Source organism: Polistes dominula, unplaced genomic scaffold, assembly GCF_049000335.1.
Source record: "Polistes dominula isolate Pdom_NZ unplaced genomic scaffold, Pdom_raw_medaka contig_28, whole genome shotgun sequence".
In the NCBI taxonomy this organism is placed as follows: domain Eukaryota; kingdom Metazoa; phylum Arthropoda; class Insecta; order Hymenoptera; family Vespidae; genus Polistes; species Polistes dominula.
In genome coordinates, this window is record NW_028300879.1 from 386,960 (window position 1) to 406,194 (window position 19,235).

Here is a 19,235-nt window from a genome sequence, read left to right on the forward strand (position 1 = left end):
TTTACTAATATAAAAAAAATGCAATGATGCAAATGTTTTTTAACTCTATTTATGCTATAGAAATTTCTAGTCTTGTAAAAAGTGCAATTTACGATAATAAATTAAAATTTACTTTTAATTGGACTTTTTAAATTTAGTTTTCCATCCTTTACTCAACTGCAACTAGGTAAGATGAAATTGAATAGATTTACACAACAAATTGACGATAATATCTTGAGAATAATTGTAAAATAATAAAAAAATGTTTTCTTATTGCTATTTTTAACGTTAATTATAAGATTTGGTTAATTTATTTTGATTAATGCGTAAGAACAATCGTTATTTACATTCCCGCGACAATAAACAAAGTTTTAAGAATCTGACATTAGCCACACTAACGCGCTCTAGTGGCAAAAGATCCATCCCCTCCTTTTCGAACATTTGTAATACATTGCGATCGTCCTGCTGTTATCTAGACTCCTTGTTGCAAGTTTATAATCGTATAAATTATTAAATATTGAAAAGTATGAAATAATTGTTCTTCCTTATAGACGTAAAGTAATAAAGAAATAAAATAATAATTCATGGTGTATCTAAAGTCGTCCGATAAAATGTTCAATCAGCAACAATTACGTTTAGAGTCGATTGACAATTATTTTGCACCATTTTTAAATAGCGTTTTAAATAAAGATAGGTTAGGTAAGATCGCTTTATATTATTAAAAATAATTAAATAATTTATCAATTTATTATTTTAACAAATTAATGTTATTTAATTTAAATATATTTATATATATGTGCATAATTTTATTTCGTCATTGTATAATATATTGTTGTTTTGAAGGAGCAGGATGGGATGTAATAGAATTGAAGACAATATTTTCTAGTTGTGGTAAAACGGAAGGAGATAGTTTTAAATTATCAATACCTTATGCCAGCCACAATCTTGTTTGGAATGTATTATTTGATAGTCAATATCCAGAATTGGGTCCTGATTTTATATTCTCTGATGAGACTTTTTTAACTGATCCAGATATTGATACTTTATCGATATCCGTACCTAGTCTCGCTCAATGGGATTGTAAAAATAGTAATGCATTGCTACAAGTTATCATTGAACTCTTATCCTTTTATAAGAAACATCAAGTATGATTGTTTTGTTAATTACAATGATATACAAACACTTTGAGGTCCGGCATTTGTTCGATACATTTGTTTGCAACACCAGTATGTCATATTAACCGGACGGCACAGTGTTTGTTAATAAAACTTTAAATATTGCACTAAAAATATTGATATATATATATATATATATATATATATATATATATATATATATGTATATTGTTTTGTTCTTTTTAGATACAGTTATTGGAAAAGCACGACCGTTTAAAATTAGAATATTCTATGTTATTAGATACAATATCACCAGATGATATTGAAGTTACTTTACTACCAATGAGTATAAAACCAGTTGAAGCTTGTTTTTCTATACGCTTAGATATAGATTTTTCTCAGTTACCTGCTCGAGCAAATCAATCTAAAAATGATGCTGCTAAGCTTGTTGTTACATTTTGCGGATCAGATTGGAATTGCATAGTACCAAATCTGTATTTATCTAAAAATTTAGAAGAAACATTTTCTGGTGCATTTTCGTTGCATATACCTCAGTTTTTATCTAGTAATTATTTAAGGGCTTATATACCAAAAATAAAAGAACTTATTATGGATAAGGTAGCTATTTATACAATTTTGGACTTTCTTTCGTTATTCCAATAATTTAGTCAATAAATATTTTTCATTTCAGATAAATATGATCAATCAGTATTACGAATGTAGAAAACAATTTGTATCCACTTTACTTTTATTACAAAGGGACTCTATTATAGAGTATGATGCTATGGCATTTCAAGATATTACAATACTTTTAGAGCATAGAGATTTTTACTTTCTGGTATACTTTCATCTTCCTTTGATGTTTCCCAAGGAAAAACCGTCTATAACATTGCAATCTGTTTATCATATGACACCAAATGGTACTTTGTATCATGAACAATTAGACAATTTTAATTGGTCAACGATAACAAATATTCATCGTTGGAATTCACGACAAGTGGTTTGTAAAATATTGTCACATATTATAGAGAAGGAAGTTCCTAAGTTTCAAGAAAAGTCTATTAAAAATCGATTTTAATTCATTGTTTCATCAAATATATATTCACATTAAGATTTCACGATTTGTTATATTTGTATAATAGTTAATATTTATTCTCTCTAATTAAATAATATTTTATTCATTTTAAATGTGATATTTAATCTTACTTGTAATGTCATTTTTTATTTATTTCAATTAAGTAATTAAACCTTTCAAATAATAAATTACATTTAAACTTTGTTATTGTTTGACGTTTGAAGCAGTATCACTCGAAAATTTGTATTGTCATAAATTATATATTGTTATGCGATATATATAATACATTAATGACAAATGACAAGAAGTATCGTTGCTCTTATGAATTATTGTACCTTGTTATAATAAAATTTTGATTTTGAAACAATTTAGGACAAAATTGTTTTTTATTTCAAATTATGTATGCATGTGTATGTATACACGGGTGTGAATTGAAAAGGGGAATTTTATTTTAATAAAATTATTATCTATAGTATTTAACACGTTCGCTACTAGTGTCACATCTGTAACACGTTGATTTCCGTTGAGAGCAATGGACAATGTACATTTGTACAGTAATCAAAATTTTGTCTCCAAGACGTCATAGTAAAAGTATTAAATTTGCACAATAAATCTATAACGAAATATTACATTTTGGATTATGTACGGTTTTATTTTTTTACGGCATAATAGATACAATATAAAATTCTATTGTAGTATAGTTGAAAATTACTTAGAAAATAAAATACAAAAGTGCGTGCAACATTGAATTATAATTATAATAATAATAATAATAATAATAATAATAATATATATGTATATATATATGCTTAATATAAAATTATAGATGATCTGAATCATTGAAATAATTCTATTTTCTAATCATTTTTGAAAAATATTTGTTATATAAAAATTGATATAAAAATTCATTGCGTATTGTATTCGTGTTATTTGTTATTTCAACAATGTTACATAAATTGGAAACACATTTCGTTTTTATATGGATAAAGAGAAAATTGTTACAATATTTCTGCGTTAATCTTAAACTGAATGTACATATTGGCGATATAATAATATATTACAGAAATTTGTATTTCTTTAATGCGTTGTCGCTTCATCGTATCATAATAATAATAATAATAATAATAATAAATAATTAATTAATTAATTAAAAGTTATTATTTAATTGTAATAAACTAGCTACATACATAGTAAGACATTGCTGGAATGTCTCATAAATACTTATTTATCACATATCCATGAAAATAATAAATTAAATAAAAGTATATAATAAGGTAGTGCTAAGAATAATTCTAAGGATAATTTAAAAAGAATATTGGTAATATCTGTCATACGTTATTTAAACGCGGATCGTATCTACGGGAAAAGAAAATTTGTACAAATTCTTTGTATAATGCCAATAATAGATTAGCCATATTAGAACACCATATTAGAAATATACAGGATGTCTTGTAACTAGTAATACAAGCGAACAGAGGATGTTTCTATATTAAAAACTAAGTAAGTTGTTCATAGAAGGCTTTTTGTTTCGAAAAAAAGTTTGAAAATTTGTACTACCAGTGACAGGACACATTATATATATATGTATATGTAATAATAATATAATCATCGAGTTTACTCTGTTGGTATATAAGTATATCACTTACTGCGATTATCCTCGAAATATATTTACAATTCTTTTTTTAGCATTTCAATTATATTTTTTTTTATTTTTCGTTTGCATATTAAACATATGAATACTAACTCATAAATATATAATTACTAAAGATGAATAAAATTTAATCTGGAATTGTACCTTAAAGGAAAAAAAATTGTCAAAGACATTTTTAATAAATTACGTTTATCAATAAATGCGTTTCAATATTCATTGACATTATACTTAACAGTTATTTACGATTTTAATCAATTCTACTTTCATTGGAACATAATCTTTTATCGTGAGAAAGAGAGAGAGAGAGAGAGAGAGGTAAAAATGGTCCATTTTAATTTTCAGTCCTATTATTAGTTCTTAATAATTATAATAAATATATTTTAAAACAAATGTTACGCGTATAAAAATTATTCTACTTCTATTTTTGTATTTAATTTTAATCATTGTGATTTAAATGTCGTTTGTTAATCGATTAATTAACTATAATTAAAAAAACTTATTTGTATACTTTGTAAAAAGTATTTTCACGTTTATAATAAATTTATAGTAGTTGTTTGTACGAAATTTTGAAAAAGTTTACTTATCAAAAAAATACTGCTTCGGATTAATTTTATTCAAAATTAATTACTATACTGAGATGTTAAAAAATAGATACATATAAAAAGCACGCATTATCGAGATGTTTTGAAAAATACATGTAATCGTTTATTTTAAAGGAGTATCAAATTTGGCAGCTTCAGTTTAAATAAGACAAAGTAGTCTTCGGTTCCCTTAAAAGGGTTAATAAATACTGTATAGGTATATAATTAGTCTACAAACATCGATGTGAAATAGAAAGAAAGGGGATGTTGTTTCTTAACTACGTTACTTCTAAACCAATATTAATAATGAAAAAGTAATCTTACAAAAAGTGGAATAAAAAAGTTTTACGTGAAAAATATACCCGTAGAAACGATCCAATAAATTTGATGAAATGGATATGTACTACACTTTTTAAAGCATTAATATTCATACTGACTAGCAAACATCATCAAAGCAATAAAATGGTCATAAACTCATTATAAAAGATTTATAATAAATTGTTGAATAGTTTTTACTTTTATTTTTCACACTCATTTCTATAAATCTTGTGTTTGCTGGGCCAGTATCATTTTTGCAATATATATAAGAGTAAGATTTTTGTGCAATTGTGCAACATTGCTTTTACATTAAAGTGTAAAAATATTGACAGATTATTCATTACAACAACCAACATTTTCAAATTCATATTTTTGTCTTCAATCATTTTAATTGAGTGTGTTACAAAGAAGAATATTCTAAATGAGATGTAATTAAATGAAAAAGGAAAGTCAAATGTTAATAAATGCACATATATCGATGATCATGATGATGATGATGATGATAATGATGATAATAATGATGATGATGATGATGATGATAATAATAAGAATAACAATAATAATCAATTTGTTCATAATTCTTGCTATCCTTTCTATACCCATTTGAGAGGCATAACTTATAAGAATATAGAATATGTATAATCATTATGAACTGTAGATATTTATTCTTTTTTCTTCTTTCATTTTTATTTTGTTTATCTTAAGCTATGCGCGATTTTATGCTTTCGTTATTCTCCCTTTATCCCTGTCTTTTCATAATATATTACAATTTGATTCACATTTATACACATACATAAAAATCCACGTGACTCGTGACTTTGAGCTCATGTTTTAAAATAAAATTATATACTTCGTATTGTATCATTTAAGTCATTTGCATTGTCCTCATGAATATTTTTCATTAATTTTTATTATTTCACTTGTTCGCTTTATTTAAAATTGTGAGTCCAGGTAGATGCTATTGATTGTTATGTTGCTATATCATGATCCTTTTTTTTTTTTTTAAATATTTAATATTCCGAGTCTCTCTCATAAAACATTAATCAGCCATTATTTTCAGTATCAAAGTATATAACTTGGTGATAAAAATCTTCCGTTTGTGGAAATGCATTATTCCAAGGGAGATTTTTAACAAAGATGAGACCTTATACAGAAACTACGACAATAGCGGAATTTAATCAATTCGGCCGTACAATGGAACAATTTCATTTTTTATCCAAAAGTCACAATTTGGATAATCGTGTTGGGGTATGATATCCTGACCAACTATAAGAACTCTATTCGCGCCTTTCGGATCGGCCTGTGCTACTTCTCCGTGCCATACGTAATGATTAAACAATTGTTGCATAGCAGATACATGCCTTTTTTCTTCGGGCGTTCTTGCAGCGTAAGTGCCGAGTATGGCTGCTGCATCGCTATCGGGATCTGCTAAGTTTCCACGTGGTTGAGTCGCTACATAAAATGGAACGTTCGCTTTCATGCTGGCAACTGTCATCAACGGACAAATAACTCGTATGTCGGATATCATTCTAGCCAAACCTTCGGGTGTGGCGTTGTATCGTCTGTAAATGAAATGATAATGAAGATAAGATTTGAATTTGAATCGATAAATTATATCGACGTAGAAATATGAACGTTTATTACCTAAGCGCTTCATCCGCTAAACCTTTAGAGCCAAGTAGAGAGTCGTGAACGATCTTTTCTATTTGCTTTGAGCTGACATTCGAAGAGAGATATTGTTCCGGAGTTCCGGAATGAGCAGTAGTACCTATGATAAGCTTAATAGACAACTCACTCTTCGTCAAAATCTCACCAACATGTTTCTGCAAAATAGCACCATCTAAAATAAGCCACTCATGAGTATCATTCCCCGGCAAAATTTCTTCCTTTTTCGGTAGTTCGATAAGATTATGGTGCCATTTATCCGGTATAGCTTCTATCAGTTCTTTAACATTCTTGGTACGCATGCAATTTGCATCATGGCAATTAATTGCATGCATAAATTGACTGCTCAGTTTTTCAGCCAATTCTAGATCTTGGTGAGGGAAATTCGCACTACCACTTGAGATCCAGACTCGTGAAAAAAGATCACGAGTTTTTCGTATTCCAATGAGTGTCGTGACTAAAGTACCGCCAGCTCTGTGACCCCAAAGAGTTACGGATGATTTGTTGCCACCGAAATTCTGAATGTTCAATTGGACCCATTGTAATGCAGCTATGATGTCTGAGTGTCCGTAATTACCAGATGATGGTGGATGCGCAGCTTGAGAAAGTGGCGTTGCTGCTAAGAATCCAAAGATTCCCAATCTAATAAAAAAAATTCATTATTAAACGAACGACAAAAAATTAATTTTTTTTTCAATTATTTTTCTATGATAAGACTTAATCCGTACCGAAAATTAGGTCTAACGAAAATCATGTCGCGTACACGAGCAAGCTTTGCTGATGGTTGCATTACACCAGGTGATGATCCATCCAAAGTTTCAGCGCCAATCATAACTACCACCGGTAATGGTGAATCATATCTGACATCTGGTGTAAATACATCAAGATAAAGACAATCTTCGGCCCCGTTGTATCTACCGGAAGTTTCATATTGCAAGCACATATTCGAGGCATTGTGAGCGAGATAAGTTCCGTTCCAACAGTCTTCTAGTTTACTGAGTGGTTCAGCGAATTGCCATCGACGATTTTCAATCGGTGGCACAGCGTACGGTATCCCACGAAAAGCATATCCACCATCTTCTAAGATTCCTTGAATTAGTCCACATGATGTTACCGCTGATATGTACTTGTCAGTTTTGTAAGATTGGTTAGCGCTTCTTCTTGGTCCAGCACAGGCGACGCATATGATGATAATAACCGACAGTAAAATACACAATACAGCAGCTTAAAAAAAAAACCAATTTAAATTGAAACTAATAATCTTTCGAAAATAATGATGAAAATCGTGATGATGATCATACATACCCAAAGCAAATAAATTTCGCCTCGCAGCACTGATGCAGACAACAAATAAGTGACGTTTCGGAGATTCAGCAATATCGGTGGTATCGCCATCCAAACGAACCGTTTCCATACCGTCCTCACTTGTTATGGGATTTTTTTCTGTTCCACTATCATCAAGTGTTTCGATACTGGCTAAACCGGCGGTACCAGTTGTTCCTAATTCAGCATCTCCATCCTGCACAATATCGAAATGAAATCAATGTTCAGCCCATTTAATATACGAAATATCTTATTAATTGAATACGTATTTTTGTATGCCTTGGAAAACTAATTTTCACCGACAAAACTGCTTATGTAAATTTTATTTTTTCCCATTTTAATAAGATCATTGATAAATGCTTTAATCAAAACTCGTAAAAGTTGATGATTAATGAGTGATATTTTCACGGATAACGGTAGATAAGTCTGATGTGAGCCGAAGAGTTAAGAGTAACCGAGGAAAGAATGAATCAGGTTGCACAGGTGTTGATTACACCTGGACAAACACGTAGAGAAAGGTTTAAAAGTACACTCAAAATCCTGCACATTGTATATACCTTACACCGAATACGAGAGTAGAAAGAGAAAGAAAAAAGAGTACTATGTTAATAAACGATTTAAAGAAATAACTTGACGACTTTGAATATATTTTTCTTTTAAAAACAATCTATATCCAAAAAGATGTTGTATAATAATGTCTTATAGAAATAATTTTATTTATATAATAATCCTATTATACAATATTTAGAATTGAGTTCGTAAAACGTTCGAATTTGATCCCTCTTTCGAAAATATTTCACGTCTTTCTCGTGAAATTATTCGTGTCTTATCTCTTGCACTTTAAAACAGAACCTAGACTAAAGGCAAAGGAAGAATTGAACAAAAAGAGGACGCGGTTCGAAGAAAGGCTTGTACGTGCCCGAGAGGTTTGAAAAACCTCGTAAGGTTTCGCAAAAGGGTTTGCGAGAGCGCACAGGCATGTATTTAGTTTCACCAGATTTTATTTGTCCTCTTCTTCTTCTCTTTTTACTCATATATTTGCAAATAATCGATTAGGATTTGGAAAAAGCGATAAGATGGAAAACAATTTGGAAGCAGTGTGCGACGTGTTTACATTTTTCATCGATTTTCTATAAAATAAAAAACCTTACCTTATTCTTCTTTCTAGGAAACACGGAAACCAATGGTAATCTAATAGCATTTAAGATTCCCTTTCGTCCTTCCTTCTCTTTCGATTCCTTAGCCGGTGTTGTTTGTTTTTCAGGAACTGATGGCACACTTTGTTCGTTTTCCTTTGGCATAACAATTGTGGTTTCTGTGTCCACCGATTCAGCAGGTTTACTTTCATCGTCCTATCAAATAACATATCAACAATTTTGTCTAGAATTGAATAAATATATTTAAGAAATAGTTGGAAAAATAAAAATCAAATTTTTCTTGCAATTTAAAACACAAATGCCTAATGGCGTTCAGTACTTTTTCTTCGACTTGTTCGAATGTATGATTCAATGTTAAAAGAAAGCGCATCTTTCAATAACACTAAATTTTCTGTTATTGTTTTTTCTTTATTCAAAATTGATGACGGTTTTAAAGACAGAATTATTTCATTAGATAAATATGTAGTATATACATTTATTTTTTATATTAATACTTTTTTTCTAAGATTCTACATTTCATTACATCATAATCTCGTATAGGTGAGCATTAAACTTCTTGTGTTCAGAAGGGATACAGATGGTACGTGATTCTATATTTGGTCTTTGAATGTCCTTTCAAGTGGCGTCGCGTGGCCTAACCATCGAGTATGAGAGAGAGGAGAGAGAGAGAGAAGGAAGAAAGAGATGCGTGTATACACTTGAAAGAGCATGAGAGTTTACAAAGTGGCATTGATAAACCTATTCAGTAAATTCTCTTCTTTTAAGATGGTAGCCTGTTTTCTTATTGATTATAATATAAACTACTATAATTACATTTATACATAGATACCACGTATTTTGTTATTTTCTAAAACTCATTAACATTATAATAATTATTCCTTCTCGTGTTAGTAAAAAATTTCCATCCGAACATTTCTTTTGAAATTTTTGTTATGTTACTTTAGTCAATAAGAATAATCACGACAAAAATAAAATCAAAGACGACATGACATTGGCTCTCCACAAAGATCGTTGCCAAATTTCACGTGATACTGCTACTAATAAGTAATAATACAAGAAAATATAAGTGAAATTCTTCTACCTTTAAACTTTCGTAACATTTTCATTAATTTATTTTCATTTAAATGAGATTCCTCTCGAGTATTATGAATGAAACACCGGAAACGAGGGTTGACCACGCAGAGGAAAAAGTCCAATTTTATAGTCTGTTGGATTCTATCGTTGAAATTTTCAACAGTGATTTTTCTTACAATTGAGTGTGAACAAATTATTTTTAAGTTTCTGTGATACTTGATCAATATATCAATGATATTTGTAACTTGAAAAAATACCGAGAACAATTTCTGCAAGAATGATCAAGAATCATTACCTTAAGGAATAAGTCATAACTTTATGATGCTGATATGAACATTCAATTAAACTATCCAAATTTTATTTTTCCATTTGAAACGAACTGGTATATAAGAATGCATGTGAAATTTCTCCCATCGTTTTCTTTAAAACGGTTAAATAATTGGGCCTTATTGCTTGCACAGTGCATGGTCCTGATTAACCATTGTGTATGAACTATTGTGTAGAATTAAACAAAAATCAGTATCCTATCAACTTTGCACTCCCCTTTTAAAATGATCTTAAACCAGAATCAACATTGTGATACTTTTTTTTTATGAGCTTGCACGCACATGTGTTACTCTCTTAACAAATATAAAACTATATATGTATTTACTCTTCAAACAAAGCAAATATCAATTTTAATTAATTTATATTTTATCTGCTCCACATTCTTCATATTTTTTCTCTCTTTACTTCTTTTTTTTTTTTTTTTGGAGATTGAATTTGGATCAGACCATGATTCATTTTTTTATTTCGAGCAGCTGTTGCTGCTGCTGCACAAAAGATTTCTTCTCAGCCTCCTAAAAACCTCTCAACGTACAATTTCCAATGTTTCATTCCTTCACTTTTTCAGGTCTACTAATTCAGAACTCGAATTTTCAAGACTGTTGTTAGCCAGTCGTTTCTATAATCGTTTCGTGACTACACTAGAGAAAAAGAGAGAGAGAGAGAGAGTGATTGAGTGATTGTAGGTCTGTGTATCCTCAGTTTCTCGGTTGAACTCTCATCCGATTATTGACAAGTGTTCGGTTGTAGTCTAGCACTGGAAGAAGATCACCTAGTTCTTAATTTTTTCTATTCGAAACTCAATTCCTTCAGTCTATCTTCACAAGTAATCCTTATTGTCCGAGTACAATGCTATGAGAATCTCGAATAGATTTAAAAAAATGATTCCTTTTAGGAAGGTAACTGTACTGTCCACGATAGATAAGTTCTAACGTAAGTTCAAGTTAAATCGTTGAATCGTATTATTTTTGATAGGTAATCTAATATTTTGTGTAATATTCAGGTTTGATGTTCATTAAGCAATGAATCGTTATTATTTTTTATTATTTTCATTTTTTTGTTCAGTATAAGTATCTCCGTTACTAGGTCTTCATCGTGAAGAACCTGTTCCTAAAATGCTTAACCACGTCTCGTTGCTCTTCTCTTAGGTTTTTTTGAGTGGCACTTCGATACTGTCTAGTCATCTTCTTGCCGGTAACTGCTCTTTCACCCTTTCTTTCTTTCTTACTTTCTTTTTTTCTTATTCTCGAAATAAGTACTGTACCCTATATGTTATATGCACACGATACGTAATTCGTTTCTTTCTTTTTATTCTCTATTCCAAGTACCACGCCTGAACACGTACTCTATGTACTTTTGTATATATGTACGTGTACATGCACACATTGAAAAAAAATATGCATACCCTTTAAAAGTTTGTCGCATTGTACGCAGCTATGGCTACTGATCATTCGCAACGCTCTTGTGCATATTTCGATTAGTTCTTGTCTGGATGGATGTTCGATACTTTTAATAAATAAGACAAATTTTCTCGACATGGCATTAGCATTGATTAACGTCAATTTCTCACTAGCATTTGAAAGGTTCAACAAACAAAGCGACCTTTCGCATTATGTTTCGAGAAAGATATATAACTGGAAGGAAAAGTAACTTAAGTGGTATAGTCCGAATTTGAGTCTACTGAGAATGTCTGAGAACGTGTGCAGCTACGCGGCGAACAGATAAAAACATTCTTTGCATAAAAAAAGAAAAATATCAAAGACTTTAACGTATTCCATTTATTTATGAACATTTCTAGAATTATTTACTAATTTGAAAGAAAATAAGAATGATATTTTTACTAAAAAAAAAAAAAGAAGGCGCTTAAGGAAATAACTAATAAGTATTATCTTTTAATGAAGTTCATTTTCTATTCCATCGAGGGACATTTTTAAGGGCAATTTAATTTATATAAAACTAATAGTTTTTCAATAAAAAAAAAAATAGGACGTTTAAATTAAATTTTGATGAAATACCTAAAAAGAGAGAAGAAAAAATGGTTGAGATAGTGCTGCCACCAAAGGGATTTGTGGCAAGAAATAGAAGCCGTTCATTCGTTCGGTGAGCATCCTCTTTCTCTCTCTCTCTCTCTCTCTCTCTCTCTCTCAACAGCAAGAGAAATCGATATCAGACACAACTTTCACCCCTCTTCCTTTTCATCAAGCCACCATTGATGTCGCACTGCTATACAGTAAAGCCACCACCGACACGAAATTTCTATGTTAAAACGCATTGCTAGCATTCCTGTTAAAACTTTTGTCCTACCTCGAAATATAAAACGGACATTTAAAATTGTCTGCGCAATTGCTGCAAAAGATCCAAATTTAAGCAATAAATTTGGATTGTGTAAATACAGGGCTTCTGAACTACGCTGACACGCATAGAAAGTTGTTTGATACATTCTATCAATGTAAACATATGCTGATATTGTTGTGTTGTGTAGGTGAGACGATATAATATGAGAGAAAGAAAGTGCACAATATCATATCATGCTTGGCCATGTGGTGGTATGCTCTTGGCAGAGGGTTCCTGTTATTCTGGTTCTGGCCTACGGCTTTTGACTACCCCAAAAAAGCAGATCTGCCAGAAAAAAAGGACAGAAAAGAAGAATGTAAGGTTCTCGTTAAAGAGAAAGAAAAAGAGAAAGAGAGATAGTAATTTAATTAGATAAAAAAATAAATGAGACTGCAAACGAAAGAGTAGACATTTTTTTTAAATAATTAAAACTAAAAAGATCGATAAAATTAACTGTTCCACTTGGATTAATTAAAATCGATAATTCGTGGGTGAAAAACAAAAAAGTTCGTATGGCATGAAGAAACGAAATAAAATGAACGTTTCCGGTTCCTGCACCAGGTGGTACACTATTAAAGTAGTATAATAAAAACGGTCTCTCTTTCCTGTTCGAAACACACACACACACACGTACCAACAACCAAGAGACTGGAGCATGAAAATCATTGTTAAGTTCATGGTAATCGTGTCACTAATGATCAAGTATATTTATATATGCATTTATATGTTTATTCACAATTGTATAACATAAAATTGACCAAATCACATAAAAACTATTTAAAAATATCCTTCGAGGAAATTAATGATAAAAAATGCTAGAATTATTTAAGAATCCAATTTTTTCGTTCTGAAAAGGTAGAATCAATATTAAGAATTAATCACCCGTGAGAACACAACTAATGTTTATATAAACCCATTATACAATCTTTTTTTTTGTGGACTATAGTTTGAACTGTAGAAACAATTAAATATTTAACAAATTCTATAATATGAAAATGTATTATTTTTGTTTTATTCTAAAAATGGACTTCGTACTTCCGGTAGAACTAATATTAACTATGAAAAAAAGATAACACATAAAAATATGTTATAGCTTAAAGATGTTACTATGAGTCTTCACAAATCATCTTCTCCCTCGACTTTAGACTAACAACTAAATTTACATGCAAACATTTTTTCAAAAGAAAGTTATGAAAAGTAAAAAATAATATTTGAAGTAGTAGAACAGCAAATTGAAAACAGCCCTTTTTCTTATTCCAACATGTTCATCAGCGTTGATTGATTAATCTTTCACACCACATTCATTGATCTTTCATGTCAGTTTTTAACCGTACTCGCGTTTCTTCAGCTGCTCTCAAAAAAAAAATCAATACAAGTTCATCGACCTTTAATTTAATAATGCGTGTCGATATTTAATAAAACAAATTTATTTAATATTTGTATTAATTTTCTTTTTTTTTTTTGTTGACAATATTATAAAATATTTGATTTATTCGTTAGTCAGTTCGTAGGCTTGCTGGTTCGATATACGACATAGTAATATATCCAACGGTTTTTCAAATCTCCCCTCCTCAGAACACCGAAAAGAGGAAAACACATTCCCGTCTCCAAGCTATTCTCATTTACACTCGAATAATCTGAGATCAGGAGGCATCAGCAGGCATAAGCAAATATGTGATTTGTATACCAACGATTCCGAATTTAGTACTACAAATGTACGAAACATATGGAATTTCCATTTGAATGACTCCATTATATTCGACTTACCATATTGTGGCGAACCATAGCTATCTAGAATGAACAGGAATACTTAAACCACCGTAATTCTTCGATAAATCAGAAATCGTTGCAACTACGCTGTTATTTACGGATTTATGAAAATATCCAAGAAATTAGTAAATATTAAGTTCATCGATCTAATGTAAAAATATTTGTTGGTATTTCTAAAGTTACAATTCGGAGTAATAGAAGATGATCATCTACCCAAGAAGTTTATTTGCCAATTAAGAGAGTAATAAGACGAGTTAAGGGCAATTGGAGAAATTAGTCGCGTGCAATGGCTCGGGGAGACTGTCGTATTGTCACCAGTCTGGGAATTTCAAAAGAAACGCTACGAGAAGAGAGTGAAAAAACAAAGTTAACAAAAAGAAATAAAAAGAAGCTAAGAAGTGTCACGAACAAAAAAAAAGATGGGTTTCGTTCAATTTTCCGTGGACACGAAGACCAAATGTGTTTCTCTTTTACACGCGCACACCTGGAAATGATTTTATTATACTCCTATTTTATGTTTTTCTTTTCTATAGAAAGCTGTATATTTTTGTTGTTTGCACGCTTACCCCTCGGTATGCATAGACCTAAACGTTTCGTGCTCCTTAGATCGATCAAATTTATCATCTTTATCCGAACAAATATTTTTGCGTATTCTTGGAAAAATGACTACGATTTATAATATGACACCTATACTGTTCAAATTTGATCATATTTTAATAATATTTTCTATAAGTCTCTCATTTTTCTTCTTTCTTCTTTTTTTCATAGGAAAATTTCATTTCAATATTTTTTAATATATATATAATAATTTTCAATCTCTCAAATGACAAAACAAGAATATTTTTCTTGTGAAATTTGTAATTAATTGTAAAAGTCGAAACAAAAGCACGTACTAGTTACATTTTACGTGAACTTTCTAGTTTTACAATTAGCATATTAAGTAAAAATTATAAATATTTTATTATAAAATATTTAGACGAAAACGATTGAATTTATTACGAAAAAAAAAAACAAACAAATTGTTTTGTAAATAAAATGTAGTAAATAAAATTTATCAAAAGCATTGAAGTATTTCAAAATTGAACATTAACAACGAAGACATATCAAAAAAGGTTATTTTCTTAAGCTTGTAAATCGACGATCAATCCGATATCAGTCTATTATTATGTGTTTTTTAACGTTGCTATGGAAACCCTTTAGCAAGGTAAACTTGGCTTCGAAGAAGGTAAAACGTTACCCTCATGGTGCGTTCACGAAGGGTGCTTGCTACCCCGTAACGATTTCCTTTTTCAACGTTAAACCGCATGACGTCAAACAGTGCACCTGGCATCGATGAAAAACTCATTTAAAGGACGATTAATGACCAACAAAATAAAAGAAAATTGTATACGCCTGAAAAAGTATTATTTAGGAGAATTATTGGATGAATTGTTTAACATTTTTATCAACCCATAATTGTTCATAAACATTAGTAATAATTAATTGATAATTATATTTATAAGTTTTGCGATGTGTAAGCTTTTTAATGCGATAATTTTTGATCTTACATTAGTATTAAGTGGAGTTTAAATTTACCTTGCAAGGTTCCTTACTCTTGGTACGACAAAATCCTGGCATCTTGATACCACCGATAGGTATCTTCTTCTTCGGCTTATGTTCTTCAGATTCTAAATCAGGTACAGGTGCAGCACCGGTATGTTTAGTGTTCTCAGCGTTCAACATCTTCTCTCTCTCCTCCTCGGCGATTTCCTGTTTGTCCATACTTTTATCTTTGTCTTGATCTGTTCGGCTCATCGTTCACCACTGAATAAACATAATAAATACCATTGAACAGAGTACTGAGAAAATATTTATATTCGAATTAAACATTCTAATACACACACACACAAAATTATTAATAATAATAATAATAATAATAGGCTGAATTTTTGTTATAAATAAAAAAAAAGGTTTACAACTGAAAATCAACAATTATAAAATTGCTTATCTAGATTAATAGAAATAGGATGCCCTATTTTCTTTCGAATTCCTTTTTACTCCTCGCATAAACAAAATGCAATGAATGCAATGAATTTTGTCAACGAATAAACGACCGGTGTAAACTAAATAAATATCATCTATTTTTTCCATTAAAATCTATCTCTTTGGTATCTTTATAGCTCTTCCGGAATAAAATTGATAAACATGGTCAGGAATTGCTCACTGCAACAAACTCCTCAACTTGACCAAGAGAATATATATAGTTATTATTAAATAATTTAATAAACGTACATCACATTACGCGTTTTTGTTCGACAAAACGAATCGTCGTAGTTCTTCTATCAACCAAATTTAATTACATTTCCTGCATCTGATTTGAACCAATTTACTGTTGCAATTTAAAACTCTTATTAAACTATTTACATGATATGTGCCATTATTTGCAAACAGTAACAATATTATTATATGAAATAATTATAGAACAAATACAAACAGATATTAAAAGAAAATAAATCAAATTAGATAAAAAAAAAAAAAAGCAAATTAATCCAACATTGACACCAATTAGTTATTATTATGAAGTAGAGAGAATCAAATTTTTCTAACAATTAATAATTAACAATATTAATATATATAACATAATAAAAAGTTCAAATTCCAAATTTGATTTATTTGATTATTTCATTTTAATTTTCTATTAGATGTGTGTGTGCGTGTGTGTAAGTGTGTAATAAATAGTAATATTATTTTCAGTCGATAGACTCTGCAGAAATATGTGTAGATAGAGTGCGAGTTCGAGGACCGGTAGTACAGAATCGATCGATTTACGTCTGGACGTCTCGACGCACCTAGTATACACCTCTATACTATACCTTTTACAAATAATGGTGATTTTCTCCATCGTAATATTTCGAAAATATCTATCAATTAAATTACTAACGTACAAGCATATAAACACCGATAATTATATATCAATAGACTAAAATTGTAAGTCACATAAGAATTGGAAAAATTGATTTTATGATTTATTTTATTTCATAATTATTTATATTACTAAATAAAATCTACAACTTGATGACAATCTCTTAATAACGAATTTAATCCTGTGTATTTATTTTATATTACAATTATTAATGTTTTCAAATAAATTGTAAAATCAATGTGTTTTTTCGATTTTATAATTTTTATATTTAATCTTACAAATAAATTAACCGATAAATATATTTATTTACTATATGAAATATATGTTTTTTTCAAGTATACGATTTTACGATTGAAAAGAACATTTTTTACAAGTTCCTTCGACGAATTTGTATACAAGTATTTACCATTATCTATACAAATAAAAGAAGAATTTTACAAGTAACGATTTTATACCATTGGAAAGGAAGGAAGGAAGAAAGAAAGAACGAACGAGCAAAGGGAAAACGGTTGAAGGTATAATTTCTAACAGGTACTTTGAAAAAACGTTCCACATTCTACCTTTCTTTGCAGGGAATAACAGTTTGAACTTCTACCAATCGAAAGATGTAGTGTGAAAAAAATATCATTGTTATTTGACAAGAAAGAGCAACGAGAACTATTTCGACTGCTTTTGATACTTTAAAATTGCAACAAACCTGGTAAAATCAAGAAATCGAGACAAATTGTATTTTTCATTTAATCGAAATCAAAATTTAACTGCATAATATTGAAATAATTCGAAACTTTTCGAAGAAGTATGTACATCGAATATCGTTTCAAAATTCAATACTTTTTCTGAAGTATCATACATAAAATGTATAAACTAAATAACGAGTTTTACAATTTTATGGTAATAAAAAAAAATGCATTTTGTTGATCACATAGTTTTGGAGTTTTTTAATTAAAAAAAATAATAAAACTTACTCACCTCTTCCAAGTAATATTCGATAGCGATGATCATCCAGTTTCGCACTATAATGTTCGAATACGAGTTGAAACTAACTTTAATTATTTACAATTAATTTCTTATTGTTATTTTTCTTCAATTTACAATAATGACAAATCGATAAAAAGAGAGAAAAAACATAGAAATAGAAATAGAAATAGAGACAGAGACAGACAGAGAGAGAGGGAGAAAGAGAGAGAACGAGAAAGAAAGCAAGGGTTACAAAAATAATACAATACGATAAAATTTACCGAAAAATTTCTTTAGACACTGTACACTCACGACAACGGTAAGCGCGCAACTGAACATTCATAGACAACAGAAGAAACGAAAGCGTCGTAAAAGAAGCGCACTGATGTATCAGCCAATCAGAAACTCGAATTACTTATGATTGACTTGAAATCCACTAGTGGCGCCACCACATCAATTTTATCGGTTTCGCGCGCATGTCTCCAATATTTTATTTTTACAAAATTATATCCAAAAAGAATGATATTTTATATATAAAAATATAGCGTACTTTTTAAAAGACAAATCCTTTACACAAATCTATGAATTTTAGCATTAAATTTAATCTTATTTCAAAGCAATATTTAATTTTCTCTTCTTAATTCAATATCATAAAAAAATAAAGAAGCATCCCCTGACCTCTGTCGGAAAAGTGAAAAAAATAAAATACGAAATGGGTGTTATTTTTGGAATAATTGATATTTTATTATTATTGTAACTATAATATTAAATTAAAATTATGATTTTATATCTTATAAACAATAACAATATTTTAATTAAGCTATTACGAAAGAAAATAAAAATCAATGTTATTCTTAAAGTGTTTAATATAAAAAATACAATGTAATGAAAGTTTAATTCTCGAAATCAAAAAACAAAGAATTTAAATTGTATCCATTTATTTTTTTGTTTAAATACTTCCTATAAATATTGTAAAATTTATTTAAATATAAAAAGATAAATTACATTTT

The 19,235-nt window shown here is 29.5% G+C and overlaps 2 protein-coding genes across 6 annotated transcripts; one reads left to right on the forward strand and one right to left on the reverse strand.

Annotated features, from left to right (window-relative positions):
* Positions 1–410: 410 nt before the first annotated feature.
* On the forward strand, positions 411–2,536 carry LOC107068529 (BRISC and BRCA1-A complex member 2). Of its 2 annotated transcripts, none has more exons than XM_015325012.2 (4): positions 411–678; positions 829–1,124; positions 1,341–1,712; positions 1,786–2,536. In XM_015325012.2, the coding sequence occupies exons 1-4, from the start codon at positions 564–566 to the stop codon at positions 2,170–2,172; spliced, it is 1,170 nt and encodes a 389-aa protein (XP_015180498.1). In that variant the 5' UTR covers positions 411–563; the 3' UTR covers positions 2,173–2,536. The 2 variants fall into 2 exon arrangements, with proteins under 2 accessions (XP_015180498.1, XP_015180497.1); XM_015325011.2 differs by having other exon boundaries at positions 412–678; positions 823–1,124.
* A 3,158-nt stretch (positions 2,537–5,694) lies between these two features.
* On the reverse strand, positions 5,695–18,627 carry Nrt (Neurotactin). Of its 4 annotated transcripts, none has more exons than XM_015325004.2 (8): positions 18,507–18,627; positions 18,238–18,281; positions 15,942–16,169; positions 8,859–9,059; positions 7,690–7,903; positions 7,113–7,608; positions 6,364–7,026; positions 5,695–6,281 (listed from the first exon to the last, which is right to left on the reverse strand). In XM_015325004.2, the coding sequence occupies exons 3-8, from the start codon at positions 16,158–16,160 to the stop codon at positions 5,894–5,896; spliced, it is 2,181 nt and encodes a 726-aa protein (XP_015180490.1). In that variant the 5' UTR covers positions 16,161–16,169; positions 18,238–18,281; positions 18,507–18,627; the 3' UTR covers positions 5,695–5,893. The 4 variants fall into 4 exon arrangements, with proteins under 4 accessions (XP_015180490.1, XP_015180491.1, XP_089030648.1 ...); XM_015325005.2 differs by having other exon boundaries at positions 18,238–18,311; positions 18,507–18,525; XM_089174522.1 differs by lacking the exon at positions 18,238–18,281 and having other exon boundaries at positions 18,507–18,586.
* Positions 18,628–19,235: the final 608 nt, after the last annotated feature.

Coding starts and splice junctions, on each gene's coding strand:
- LOC107068529 (XM_015325011.2), top strand. CDS start 564: ATGGTGTATCTAAAGTCGTCCGATAAAATGTTCAATCAGCAACAATTA. Junction 679..822: donor TTTAAATAAAGATAGGTTAG/GTAAGATCGCTT, acceptor GTTGTTTTGAAG/GAGCAGGATGGGATGTAATA. Junction 1,713..1,785: donor AAGAACTTATTATGGATAAG/GTAGCTATTTAT, acceptor TTTTCATTTCAG/ATAAATATGATCAATCAGTA.
- Nrt (XM_015325004.2), bottom strand. CDS start 16,160: ATGAGCCGAACAGATCAAGACAAAGATAAAAGTATGGACAAACAGGAA. Junction 7,027..7,112: donor TTCGTTAGACCTAATTTTCG/GTACGGATTAAG, acceptor TTTTTTTATTAG/ATTGGGAATCTTTGGATTCT. Junction 6,282..6,363: donor TTAGCGGATGAAGCGCTTAG/GTAATAAACGTT, acceptor TTTCATTTACAG/ACGATACAACGCCACACCCG.